At 43.2% G+C, this 14,660-nt stretch overlaps 1 protein-coding gene across 1 annotated transcript in view; it reads left to right on the forward strand.

Annotated features, from left to right (window-relative positions):
* LOC308164301 (putative RNA-binding protein 46) overlaps positions 1–11,810 on the forward strand; it is a gene marked incomplete at both ends in the record, with an annotated part of 21,295 nt that extends 9,485 nt beyond the window's left edge. Inside the window, 2 exons of the mRNA XM_080538430.1 lie at positions 850–952; positions 11,713–11,810. Of these exons, the coding sequence (XP_080394556.1) occupies positions 850–952; positions 11,713–11,810 (201 nt within the window). The remainder of the gene's footprint in view (positions 1–849; positions 953–11,712) is intronic.
* Between the last annotated feature and the right edge of the window lie 2,850 nt (positions 11,811–14,660).

The raw sequence follows: 14,660 nt of genomic DNA on the forward strand, positions 1-14,660 counted from the left end.
CGAGGCTACTGCTCTAATTGACACGGTGGCTAAAGATGCCTATTAGTACAGTAGAGAAAAAACGAACAAATCCTTTATACATTTTTTGTGTACCGGTATTTGGCCGTTTTTATTTCGGGTAGGCTATAACTAGACTATTGGTAAACATTGTAATTGGACTGAACAGCTATACTGTACATGCGTGCACCGCACCGGTTTTAGTAATAATAATAATAATAACTTTTATTTGTATAGCAATTTTCCTGCAAATGTTGCAGCTCAAAATGATTTAATCATTATATAATCATAATTTAATTATTTAGTCATTTAAAAGCAATATTAAAAAGATGGGTTTTTAGTCTTGACTTGAACATATTTGCTGAGGTTGGCATCCCTATTGTACACTGGCAGTGCATTCCACAATCTGGGTGCATCAAATGAGAATGCAGCCTCACCAAATCTCTTCTTTTGTACATGTGGTACACAGAGAAAGCCAGCGTCAGAAGACCTGAGAGCTCTATTGGGCTGATATGCTAGCAGAAGGTCTTTCAGATATTCTGGTGCTGTGCCAGTGAGAGCTTTATAAACATAGATATAGCGGCATGCCTTTTTCTGTTGTGCATTATTGTTATGTTAGCCTAATTTAATTATTCAGGAGACATTCATGACAGTCTGTCTCTCTGTCTGTCTGTCTGTATGTCTGTCTGTCTGTCTCTGTCTGTCTCTGTGTCTGTCTTTGTCTGTCTGTCTGTCTGTGTCTATCTGTGTCTATCTGTCTCTGTCTGTCTCTGTCTGTGTCTGTCTGTCTGTCTGACTCTGTGTCTCTGAGAGAGATGGTCACCGTGTGTTGATGCCTGTGTTGTCCACTAGGTGGTGATCTCTCCAGCGAGGAGCAGCTTCATGCCTGACAAGGTGTGCAGCGTCCAGGACGATGCCAAGGAGCTGGCCGCTCAGAACGCCTTCCGGAACCTGGGTACACACACACACACGTACACACACACACACACACACACACACACACACACACACACACACACACACTAGGGATGTACCCGAATACAAATAAGTTATTCAGGAAAGCACATATAATGCGATGGAAACACATACAGATTCTACCCGAAGTTGCTTGTTATTATTCTGAAAAAAGCCATTGACATGTCTGTTCGTCAGCCATTATTTTTCTTCAGATCCATTCATATCATTGTGAATGGTCACAAGATAAAAATGCCCATTCTGTTTGCAACATAGGACTTTGATTCCACTAACTAGTCGTTTCATTTACTACACATTTTGGAAAAGTGATCACTATTCAGTAGCCGTCCCCACCAAGTCAGCGCTGCCTCGATGCGAAACTCTCGCATTGGAAGTAGTAATTCACATTTCCCTTGCGAACTGCAGTAATGTTAACACTTCAAGAAACGCAAATGCAGCATCATTGGAATTTAAGATGATTCCCTTCAACTGAAGGATATTTTTCTATATATTTTTAATGTAAATCATTTATATTTCCAATGCAAAACAGAATCTTTCAGTTTCAAATTATTATTTTTTCAGTTTCTGGTTGTTCAACGTCCCCCAGTTAAAGGGGTGGTGGTGGGATTCAAAGCTTAGTTTAGTTAAAAAAAATAAAAAGAGAGAGATAAAACATACAGTATGATGATGTGGTGATGATGTTAATTATAAACCAATATGAATTGAACCAATATTGATTGAAGGCACAAACATTGCATTGCCAATGAATATTAGATTAGAAGCTACAACATTTGCCTGATTGAATCTGACTTCCGGTATAAACCACGCCCACTTCTGGTCTTCTATCCGAATACAGATACAGATACAGATAACTTTGTAGGTTGAACAGATACAGATACAGATAATGTTGTAGGTTGAACAGATACGGATACAGATAATGATGTCTCTGTACACCACTAACACACGCACACACACACACACACACACACACACACACACACCTGGGTTTCCGTTAACCGGTAATTACTGGTCTTTGTCCGGTAAAATCTGTTGAAGTCCGACATATTTAAACCTCTTCGGTCATAATGTCCGGTGAAAATAATTCCCTTTAAGCACAATTTGAATACAATTTGCAAAAATTAATTTGTCACATATTCTGATTCCTTCTACATTAAAAAAGACGAATATATAGGCTATATTTTTTCTTTTATTATTAATGTGTAGACTAGCCTACGCGATGAACAACAGAGGCAGGGTTGCCAGATGGGATTGACAATTTACAGCCTAACTAGTCCGCTAAACCCAATAGCCCATTCGGCGGTAACCCGCCCCATCTGGCAACCCTGTCTCTCAACGGCGCGAGTAGTTTATTGCTTGCGGAGAGTGAAGGTACCTTTCGGGAGTAGTTGTGAGGGAGAAATTCGTCCGTTAATTTAGTTTGATCTAGTCTAAATAAAACCACTGCAGTGACCGGAGTCAAGGTTATTGTTCTGCGTGTTTTGGATGTGCTAGAGCACAGTGAATGACCACAGAGGGCCGTGAGATGCGGCTAGTAAAGGACTCTAGCCATCTCAACCCCGTTCATTGATTGAGCCTGCCGTGCCCGTTCCAGCCCTGAGTCGGGAGATTCAGAGTACAACATCCCCCTGGCTACCTCTTCTACTCCCCCTGGCTACCTCTTCTACTCCCCCTGGCTACCTCTTCTACTCCCCCTGGCTACCTCTTCTACTCCCCCTGGCTACCTCTTCTATTCCCCCTGGCTACCTCTTCTACTCCCCCTGGCTCTTCTACTCCGGGAGTTTCCATTGAACTTTCCTCCTCTACATTCGTCCATCTCCACGTGCGCTACTATCGACAACCTGGGCTACTGGTACCATTAGATTAGGATTGATTAGATTAGGTTGACAATACCACACTACATTTGAGTTTAGGGATATCAATGTTATATATTTGTGTATGTTTTATCTTTATGTATTAAATGTTATAATTGTTCCACATTTGAGATCTGTCTTCCCCCCACTCAGTTATTCAGTCGGTGTCCATCATCTTAGTTCAATTTAGTCTATCTATAGTGTTAGAGTTTAATTTGTGCCACTAAATTGAAATAGTCCTCGGGTGTGTATCCCCCCGATACATCCTCCCCATTCTCTACTCCCGAGTCCGAGTAAGTATGATTTGACAGGCAGCTAGACTTAATGCCTTCCCAATCAGCGAATCGTGGTTATAGAAATGACGTTGTTTTATTGATAAAAAGGGTAAAACTGGAAAGAGAATATAGAAAACTTACATTACTGTCGTGAAACTATTTAACACACTTCAGTTAACGTAATGTGGAGTCCGTTCATTGATCGATCGATGCAGTCCGTTCAAATAGACATCAAAAGCTAAACTAGGCATACTTAAAATTACCAATTACATCCTCAAATCCCATTAATGCAATTGAAATAAACATCTTAGCCTACAGTCGTAATTCAAAGTAGCAAAGGTGACTAGGCCCAGTGTGGCGCGCGTGCAGCCCTGGACAGTAGCGCATGCGAATCATGAAAGCCTATATTATTATATAGTTCGCATCTAATCGTATCGGATGAGAAATAGACATTAAATGGCATATATAGGCTATACAACAGCTAATCACCGCGATAAACACCTATATTATATTTGAATATGATGACCGTAATTTCTCCCGTTTGTCCGACACATTGAAATCTTTCCGGACACGTTGACCAGCACCAATTTTTTCTAACGGAAACCCTGACACACACACACACACAACCTGGTTGAGTGAGAGACACTGAGCCAACACACTGTGTCAACACGATCAGACACACTCAGATCAAACACTCCGCTCAACTACCTGTTTATTGACCTTTCCTCTCCTCTCCCCCTCTTCTCTCTCTCCCCTCTTCTCTCTCTCTCTCTCCCCTCCTCTTCTCTCCCCCCTCTTCTCTCTCTCTTCCTCTTCTCTCTCTCTCTCTCCTCTTTTCTCTCTCTCCTCCTCTTCTCTCTTTCTCTCCTCTCCTCTCCTCTTCTCTCCCCTCCTCTTCTCTCTCTCTCCCCATCTCTCCCCCCCCCTCTTCTCTCTCTCTCTCCTCCTCTTCTCTCTCTCTCCTCTCCTCTCTCCTCTCCTCTCCTCTTCTCTCTCTCTCCTATTTTCTCTCCTCCTCTCTCTCTCTCTCCTCCTCTTCTCTTTCTCTCCTCTCCTCTTCTCTCTCTCTCCTCTTTTCTCTCCTCCTCTCCTCTTCTCTCTCTCTATCTCCTCCTCTTCTCTCTCTCCTTTCCTCTTCTCTCCCCTTCTCTCTCCTCCTCTCCTCTCCTCTCTCTCTCCTCTTTTCTCTCCTCCTCTCCTCTTCTCTCTCTCTATCTCCTCCTCTTCTCTCTCTCCTTTCCTCTTCTCTCTCCCCTTCTCTCTCCTCCTCTCCTCTTCTCTCTCTCTCCTCTCCTCTTCTCTCTCCTCCTCTTCTCTCTCTCTATCTCCTCCTCTTCTCTCTCTCCTTTCCTCTTCTCTCTCCCCTTCTCTCTCCTCCTCTCCTCTTCTCTCTCTCTCCTCTTCTCTCTCCTCCTCTCCTCTTCTCTCTCCTCCTCTTCTCTCTCTCTCTCTCTCTCTCTCTCTCTCTCCGTTCCAGATTATTCCTTCCTGAACGAGGGGTCTCCTGGGAGCTTGTCTCCCCCTCCGACCAGCACCGGCCTTCTAGCGTGCGGCTGTCGAGCCTACACCTACCCCGCCTACCCTCTCTCCCCCCTCTCCCGCCCTCTCCCCCTGACCGCACAGACACCCCAGAGGCTCTTCATCCCCAGCCAGTCAGGGTTCTTCTGACCCCGCACCACAGGTACACACACACACACACACACACACACACACACACACACACACACAAGCAGGGTTCTACCCAGGATGTTTGAACAGCGTGGCGCTCGATTGCATCATCAAAACCAGACTCTCGTTTATTCATGTCAACATGTGCAAAAAATACCAGCTAAAACTCTGCCTTCACTGAGGAACATCACAACCAGCTAAAACTCTGCCTTCACTGAGGAACATCACAACGCTTTAGCTTTTGTTTTTAACAACAATGTTGTGACTAAATATATAGTTTAATAAAGACAGTTACTCTGTCATTACTAAATATGTAGTTTAATGAAGACAGTTACTCTGTCATTACTAAATATGTAGTTTAATAAAGATAGTTACTCTATCATTACTAAATATGTAGTTAAACTTCAAAACTATTACCTGGGCACTTCCATTACACTACGCAAAGCAAGACACCGGCGCACTCATACACTCACACACTGCTTGTTTATTGCAGAGGAACAGGGTGACTGACATTTTGACCTGCGTCTTCCCAGAGTCAACAACAGAGGAAAGGGGGGGGTATATCCTCCACCCACATAATTGGATAATTGTCAGCCATTTTCAAAGATAGAAATAATTATGTATGTATATGAATAAATAATGGGACTCATCACAATTATCTCAAACAGCAGTCATAAATTATGTAGGTCTATAGCAAAAACAATATATTAATATTTACAAATATTGACATGTTCTGGATATTTATTCTCACAGTACAGTACATAGTAGACTAAGGATCATTATAGGAAACAGGAGAGGCTTGGTTGGTCATTTACTCCACCAGAAGCAGCTTGCAGCTGAGTGTATATCCAAAAGGCTTCCCTGCGTAGTAGTTAATGATCATGTCGCCTCCCCTTGGGGATGGCTTAACCTGTTCTATGCCTATAAATTCGAGGGAGGAGACCGAGCCGTGGTTTGCTTCAGCGTAGTGACGTGCCATAGCATAATCCAGATTTTTATTGCGTATGGCGTTTTCGTCCTCTCCAATTCTCACTTTGAGTGCTCGCTTGGTCTGACCCACGTAGACTCGATCACAAGGGCACTTCAGCATGTAAATGACATGGGTGGAATTGATCAACCTTTCTTCCCAATGACCCATGAAGAGGTTAGTATAGTTAGGTGCAAACCCTGCGCCCATGACAGCGCTCTGTGATTGGATGTCGTAAGAACCTGCATATTGGAAGAAGTTAGTTTTGAGGGCCATCTCTTTTAGAGAGAGTAGACATTCATTAGGTGGAAGAATACCTTCTTGAGAAGCGCCCTGAAGTTTTTCTTCCACCTAATGCATTTCTACTCACTCTAACCAATATGCAGGTTCTTACTACATCCAATCACAAGGCTCTGCCATGGCCATGCCATATCTCTGTTCTGTTATTGACTCTGAGGAAGACGCAAGTCAAAACCTTTTTTTGTTAGTCACCCTTTTCTTCTGCAATAAACAGCAGATTGTATGAGTGCTTCGGTGTCTCGCTTTGGGTAGTCTAATGGAAGTGCCCAGGTAATAGTTTTGCTGTTATATTTGCTGTTATGTCCTCTGCTGAGCACCAAACCCCCTTGGATCTTAAACATGGCTGAAGCTTGTTAGACTTTACGTTTGGAACTTTGATAACGTAGTTTAACTTGTGTTGACATAGTGGTGCCGCCATGTTCACAGTGTGGCACAGTGCCACTTGTCCATTCTCTGGGGAGAACACTGCACTCGCTCACTCACACAAACACACACACACACACACACACACACACACATACACACACACACACACACACACACACACACACACACACACACACACACACACATACACACACAGAGGAGAATAGTACTTGAACACTGTTAACACTAGTCAGCCTTTTCTTGATCTTCAGCTTGACTTCTTAGAAGTTAAGATACAAAAAAATCAGATTAGACACACACACACACACACACACAAGATCAGATGGGTTTTATTCACCCAGACAGAGTTCCTCTGATCGGTCCCACTAGAGCAACCTCAGCACCAGGACTTAATACAAGAACATGATACTTCATGCTGAGCTTCAGTTCTTTAAACACACACACACACACACACACACACACACACACACACACACACACACACACACATATTCAGCTTAATAAGACAGATGGTTATTCATGCCCAGTGGGGAGCAGGGCTGCTGATCTCACACTCTTCCACATTGTTGGAAAAGAAGAAAATCTGAAGTATGAAATATTCCAGATCCTCTCACAGAGCTGAGGAAAGGCATTTGATGAACATGAATATTTCACTGTGAACTTATTGATAGCACTGTTTAATTATTGATAACACTATTAACTTGTTCATAACACTATTGATAACACTAAACTTATTGATAACACTGTGAACGTTTTGATAACACTACATTTATTGATTGCGCTGAACGTGTTGATATAACACTACACATTTATTGATAACACTATTAACTCGTTCATAATACTGTGAAAGCATTGATAATTGATCGTACCCTCAGATTCAGTCTGGCCTGTCCCATCACCACCGCCTGAGAGAGAAGAGGAGGAGAAGGGAGGGGCGGAAGAAAAGAAGAGAGATACCGCCTTCAGTTTTTTGTACCTAGTTGATTTAATTTAGACAATGTTCCTGTTAGTTGATTACCTCTGGTCCACTACCCATTACACCATCTCAGGAGAGAGGGGGGTTGGGAGAGGGGGTAGGAGGTTGGTGTCCTCTGAACCACCGCTCATTACACCTACTACATCTCAGGAGGCGGGGTGGACTTGTTCCCTCATGTGCCTAGTTAGTTATTTTGACTTTGCTTGGGTCATTTGGATTTGAACAGGAGGCCATTTTAGCATTTTAATATGTTGTGTTCAGGGAGATGGTTTACTGTTTGTTCTTCTGGGCAGAATAATCTCAGCCACACAGCCTCACACACCGGAGGGAGACAGGATGATTAAGTACCAGCGCTTCAAACACACACCACCATAGTGTGTCTGTACTGCAGCTGTATGAACTGAACACTGTTGTAACTGTTATAACACTTGTTATTTCTTGTTTTGGAGCCTCCTCCACCTCTGTTTCTACTGTGTTAAAACAAGGGGAGGCTGGCGGGGTTAGAAATCGGAGGACCGGCTCATTGTGAGGGATGGTGTCAGATGGTTGTGTTCTGTGCATCACAGTGAGCCCGTCCTCCAATTTCTACCTCCGCCAGCCTCCCCTGATTAAGATTGACTGTGGATGGTTCACTGGGATTTTTTTTTAACTGTTGCTGAGATCATGTTGAATTCAATAAACACATGAAATGCAGGTTGTGCCTGTGGGTGTGGGTGTGGGTGTGTGTGGTGGAGATACATGGGGAGAATTACAGGGCTTAAAGTTCTCCGGCATGGTGCCGGATTTCCGGCGCGGGGGAATTTTTAGCAAAAAATAAAATAAAATCACATGGTATTTGTTTACATCGTAATTTAAAGAGTCATCTTCAGCAAAGAGACAGTTCCGCCTACCAATGGTATCACATTGCTCAAGCCAACCAACGACTTCTAGCCAATCGGAGGCAGAGTAGTGGGGCGGGCCTTAAGAAGTTTGAATGAGTGTAATGTTAGCTTTATAGACGTTCGCTTTTAGCAGCCCGCTATCTCGCTAACTTTAGTAAGAGTCTATTAAAATGGAAGCCAAGTTTCTTAAACCTGGCGAAGACACAGCTATACTAGAACGAGGAGTAAGGAATAAATGGCGCTGGGCATGGATAGAGGAGAGTAGCAGGGTTTTTCCTGCATAGAGAACTATGAGGCGGCCGCCTCCGTCATAGCCGCCTCCAGCTCTCGACAAAACTCTTGACAGTCGTATTTAACTGCAATTGCGGCATTGCGCCGACGTGGTGGCGGGGGCGCTGTTTTACAAATAAGTTAGCTTTCGTTTTTGCTAGCGAAACAGCTGATAGTTGATGTTGACTGCTCAAGGAGAATACATACAGAATGCATGAGAGCCTTATATTGCATTATATTACATTATATTTTGAATGGTCATCTGGTGCCTGAATATTGTTTTTTCCTTTACATATATAATGACATTTCCACAATAAATTGATGCAGAAAGGGCACAAATTGGTGCATATCAATTCACCAGAATGCAAGAAATTAAGTGTTTTATGCTCGTTTAAGGACCCCCAGACAGCCCCGCTTCATGGGTCCCCCCCGATGTCAAACACCACTGGTACCACCTCCGCCTCATTTTGAGCCAGGAAAAACCTTGAGTAGTGACGGGAAGCCTTATGGGACGTGGTGCCAAGAAGGAGAATATAAGTGATAGTGGCTTAATAAGTAATCAGTTTGTTCTTTTAAAGACATGTATATATTTTATTCTGTATTGTTATAGTGATAGTGGCTTAATAAGTGATGCAATCAGTTTGGCCTTTTAAAGACATCTAAATATATTATTTTATTTTGTATTGAGTATAAAACAGTATTATGAATGAATGAATGAATGGTCTTTATTGTCATTAATACAGTACAGGTACCATACAACGAAATGGTGCTTGGAAAAAGACTAAAAACACGAGGGCCAAGGGTAAAATAAAAAAGGGAAAAGAGCTGGTTTACATAAATAAAGGCAATGTACACTATCTACTATACTACTATACTATACAATAAAACACTGTGCTGTACTCTATGCTATGCTATAAATATCCTAACTTTTCCTATATCTGAACCTTATGTACACAAGGGTTGTCATATTGCACATAGTATTGTTGCACATTCATTTAAAGTATTAATGCATTTTAACATTGAGACATATATTTTGTATTGACTATAAAATAGTATTAATGCATTTAAACATTGAGACAAGAAGCTGTCTTCTGTACCCGCTCTCCCAATATCTCAAACTGTGACCCCCCTCCCCAAGAATTGGTTTCAGGCACAGGATTTTTTCCCACTTTATGCCCTGGAATTATGTTTTGGGGATTACTGTGTGTCAAGAGCAGTTGGGAGTCTTGGATGAAGTAGACAGAAAGACTATTAACTTCAACTTTGTATTTAATTCTGTGTGTGTGAGTGTAGTTTTAGGATGGAGGGGAGTTAAGAGCGGGCTCGTTAAAGAGCTCACATCTCACAGATTACTGTATACACAGCTTCAGCAGGGAGATGTGTGCGTGTGTGTGTGTGCTTATGGGGTTAGTGAGGAAGTGTGAGAGATGTACGCTACAGTATGTGAGTAAGCGAGAGAGAGAGTGTATAAAAAAGGAAGTGTGTTTAATAGCCTTGAAAGCCTGTGTGAGAGAGCCAAGAGATCAAGTGGTGTGTGTAGTCCTAATAGCCTCACAAATGTGTGTGTGTGTGAGAGTGTGTGCCTGTGTGAGAGTGAGTGTATGTGAGAGTGTGTGTGCCTGTGTGAGAGAGAGTGTATGTGAGAGTGTGTGTGCCTGTGTGAGAGAGTGAGTGAGTGGTTGTTGTGGGTGTCGGCAATAGGGAGGGAGAGAACAGAATCCATTCTATCCCAGTGTGTCCCAGATCCTCCACCCTTCCAGTCTGGAGGACAGATAAACCCGTCCTTGCGCATCCCTACGCGTCCTTGCCTCTTAAAGTACTGGAGGTCTTCTTCCTCAGCCTCACCCTGCACACACTGTCAGAGGAGAGAGCAGAGCTGCAGAGGCGTGTGTGTGTGTACGTGTACGTGTACGTGTGTGTGTGTGGAGCAGGGAGGGAGAGACAGTGAAGGAGAGACGGAGGGAGGGAGAGTGAAGGAGGGAGGGAGGGAGGGAGAGAAAAAGTGAAGGAGTGGGGGAGACAATGAAGGAGAGGGTGAGAGAGTGAAGGAGAGATGGAGGGAGGGAGAGAGTGATTGGAGAGGGAGAGAGAGTTCAGGTGAATCTTGACATGAAAGGGTTTTGTCGGAACATTGCTGAAGCGAAGCTCCTCTGAGCTCCTCTCTCCTTTCTTTATTCAGGTTACAGATTTTTTGTGTGTGTGTGTGTGCATGTGTGAGAGAGAGCGCGAGTGTGTATGTGAGTGTGTGTGTATGAGCGTGAGTGTGTGTGTGTCTGCGTGTGCGTGTGTGCACGTGAGTGTCTGTATGTCAGTGTGTATGAGCGTGAGTGTGTGTGTGAGGGTGAATGTGCTGTGTGTGTGTGTGTGTGTTGATGTACATTCCCCTCATATCATAATCATATTGCTCCTTCCCCTCAGGGTCTGCAGGTGTAACAAGCTGCTCACACAGCATCAAAGGACGGGTGGTCAGAAACACCAAGGTGCTCACTAGCTAACCGCTAGACACACACATGCTCATACACACACACACACACACACACACACTCACATACACACACACACCTTGTTCTCATGGAAGATTTCACTGATGGTGGCTGTGATGTTATGATGACTCACCTGCTTATGAAGTTAATTTCCTTTGTTGGTTATGAATCAAAGAATCAATTCTGAGTTTAAGACGATTTATTTAAAGTACAAAAGTATACAGATATCAAAGCTGGATTCTGGTCTGATGGTCAGCTGGGGTGAATAAGAGAGAGAGCTTTCCCTGAGCTCAGCATAAAATCTGGAGATTCTCTCTTTACAGACAAGCTGGATGTGGCTAAGTGCTTAAACACTTTCTAGTAGGTGTAAATTCCTTGCAAGAGCTCTAAAGAATGAGACAAAATGCAACCAAATGTTTTTTTGTTAATGATCCCTCCACACACACACACACGCACACACACACACACACACACACACACACACACACACACACATACACACACACACACACACACACACACACACACATACACACACACACACACACACACACACACACACACACACACACACACACACACACACTTGAGCAAGACTACTGTAGTTACACAGCAAATTACCAGGGTAGGGTTGGTCGTCAGAGGTGTGAGGCTCTGTAACTCTTCCATCTCTACGTCGTCAGATGGTAAACTGCTGCTAGATGAGGGCAAACTGCTGGACACTGTTTGTTTTGGGGAGATGAAAGCTTCTCCTACCAGCGGATCTGGAACCTCCCTCTAGATGCAAAACGACAGCACAGGTAGCATCTTAATTTTGTGACAACCTTTCCTTATGTGTAGTTGCATGCTCAGAGCCCAAACATTATCTTTCTTCCTCACCATTACAAGTTTATCTGTGATCTTTTGGATTACAGTGGCTTTGCTGCTCGACGAATATGAATCTCCTATCATAGGAGAGAAGATGAGAGGGAAACAGAAACAGTCAGTATCACCAATAGTTTTCCAGTGGCTTTGCTGCTCAATATCTGTTACACTGGTACAAGGCACCAGAAATGCTACCAGTCAGTTCTGCAAGAGGAAGGTTCTGTAAATCCCTCTCTAGAGGAAGTTTCTCTCTGTTTTTATAGCTTCATTAACATTTTCAGCTGAAAGATAGTCTGCACTTCTGATAGACTCAACGTTCTAACGACTATTACTTATATTGAACATATTTATCTATCTATCTATCTATCAATCAAGGACCCCAATTGAAATAAGCCAGTGGCTTTCTTGGGTTTTTATCCTGTTAGTTGACCTTGTATGTAATATGTACTTTCATGTACCTACTTCTGCAAATCTTCTAATAAAGTTTTCAATCAATCAAAAATCTTGCTGTGTCACCTCTTCTGTCACCACTGGTTCTGGTTCATGTTCCTCAGGGTCACCAGTGTGGCCTTCACAGCTATCTCAGGGACATAGTAGCTCTCCTCCATCTTATCAACTGTGTCTAGCATGTCAGATCTCTGGGATGGGAGGATAGCCACGTAGTCGACAGGTGAGATTGAATTCTCTTCTCTTCTATTATGACTTAATCTAAATTTTCAGCTGAGAGAAAGTCAGCATCAGCGAGAAGTGATAGTTTATGTGTGAAGGAAAGCCTATGATACACTCACGGTTTTGTAATAATCACATGTATCTGTCTTGTTGTGTTACCTCTTCTGTAATCACTCTCTACCTTCTTAGCGAGATCAAACAGTTTAATCTCACTTTCCTCACTGTTCTCTTATGACCGCAGTGGTGCACCATGTTCTCCAATCATCATTGTGCATTATGCATCATTGTCAGTCTACATCATGTTATTCAAGGCAACTCTGATATGAGATCGCTAAAGTATGTTTGTCTCTGTTTTCATAGCTTCATTAACATTTAGAGTTGAATGATAGTCAGCACCAGCAAACAGGGGTGATCTTTATGTGATGGTAAACTTCTGATACACTCAACGTTCTAACGACCATTACATGTAATAAACATGTACAGAATATGTACAGAATCTTGCTGTGTTACCTCCTCTGTGATCACTCTCTAATGTCTTGACTAGGTCATTCCGGTTCATGATCCTCAGGATCACCAGTGTGATCTTCACAGCCATCTCAGGGTCGTATCTCTCCACCATTTTATCCACTGTGTCTAGCCTGTCAGCGTTGTCCAGCTGGGTCTCTGGGATGGGAGCAAAGCCAAGCAGCAGCCCACTAGTCAGATGAGACTGAAATATCTTCAGCCTGTCTGTGTCCAGCTCCTCCAGAGTGTCCAGCAGCAGACCTGGTACAGTGAGACAGAGAAGTGTCATACATGTTAAATATTTGAATTTAATTGGAGTAGCCGATAAGTCGACAGGTGAGATTGAAATATCTTCAGCCTGTCTGTGTCCAGCTCCTCCAGAGTGTCCAGCAGCAGACCTGGTACAGTGAGACAGAGACGTGTCTTACATGTTAAACATTTCTCATGTCATTTGTGGTATTGATGTACTGTACTATTCTCAGTCTACTGTTCATCATGTTTTTCAACACAGTCCTGGAATTAATGATACCCAAGGAACCTGGTCTTCCAGTTATTATGACTTAATCTACGTTTTCAGCTGAGAGAAAGTCAGCATCAGCGAGCAGGGGTTCTCTTCATGTGAAGGAAAGCATATTATACTACAATACACTCCAACCTAACAAGGAACTGCACTCTTAAGGAACAGATGTATCTGTTACCTCTACTCCTTAATTTCCCAGCGAGATCAATCCGTTTCATCTTCCTCAGGATCTCCAGTGTGATCTTCACAGCTATCTCAGGGTCGTATCTCTCCATCATCTTATCTACTGTGTCCTGCCAGTCAGCGTTGTCCAGCTGGCTCTTTAGGATGGGAGCAAAGCCAGGGAGCATCTCAGTAGACAGGTGAGACTGAAATATGTTCATGTCCTCAGTGTTCAGTTCCACCAGAGTGGCCAGCAGCAGACCTGGTACAGTGAGACAGAGATGTGTCATACATGATAAACATTAAACTTGTCATTTGTGTTATTTATGCATCATTGTCAATCTAAATCATGTTATTCAAGGCAGCTCTGCTATGAGTTCACTAAGAGGAAGCTTCTCTCTGTTTTCATAGCTTCATTAACATTTACAGTTGAATGATAGTCAGCACCAGCAAACAGGGGTGATCTTTATGTGATGGTAAACTTCTGATACACTCAACATTCTAACGACCATTACATGTAATAAACATATTTATGTACAGAATCTTGCTGTGTTACCTCCTCTGTGACCACTCTCTAATGTCTTGACTAGGTCATTCCGGTTCATGTTCCTCAGGATCACCTGTGTGATCTTTACAGCCATCTCAGGGTCATATCTCTCCACCATTTTATCCACTGTGTCTAGCCTGTCAGCGTTGTCCAGCTGGGTCTCTGGGATGGGAGCAAAGCCAAGCAGCAGCCCACTAGTCAGATGAGACTGAAATATCTTCAGCTCTTCTGTGTCCAGCTCCTCCAGAGTGTCCAGCAGCAGACCTGGTACAGTGAGACAGAGACGTGTCATACATGTTAAATATTTCTCATGTCATTTGTGGTATTGATGTTGTGGGGAGCATGGCGCGTTCTGGCCTGCAGAG

The sequence above is a fragment of the Nansenia antarctica genome (assembly GCF_963989245.1).
Source record: "Nansenia antarctica genome assembly, chromosome: 8".
NCBI classification, from domain to species: domain Eukaryota; kingdom Metazoa; phylum Chordata; class Actinopteri; order Argentiniformes; family Microstomatidae; genus Nansenia; species Nansenia antarctica.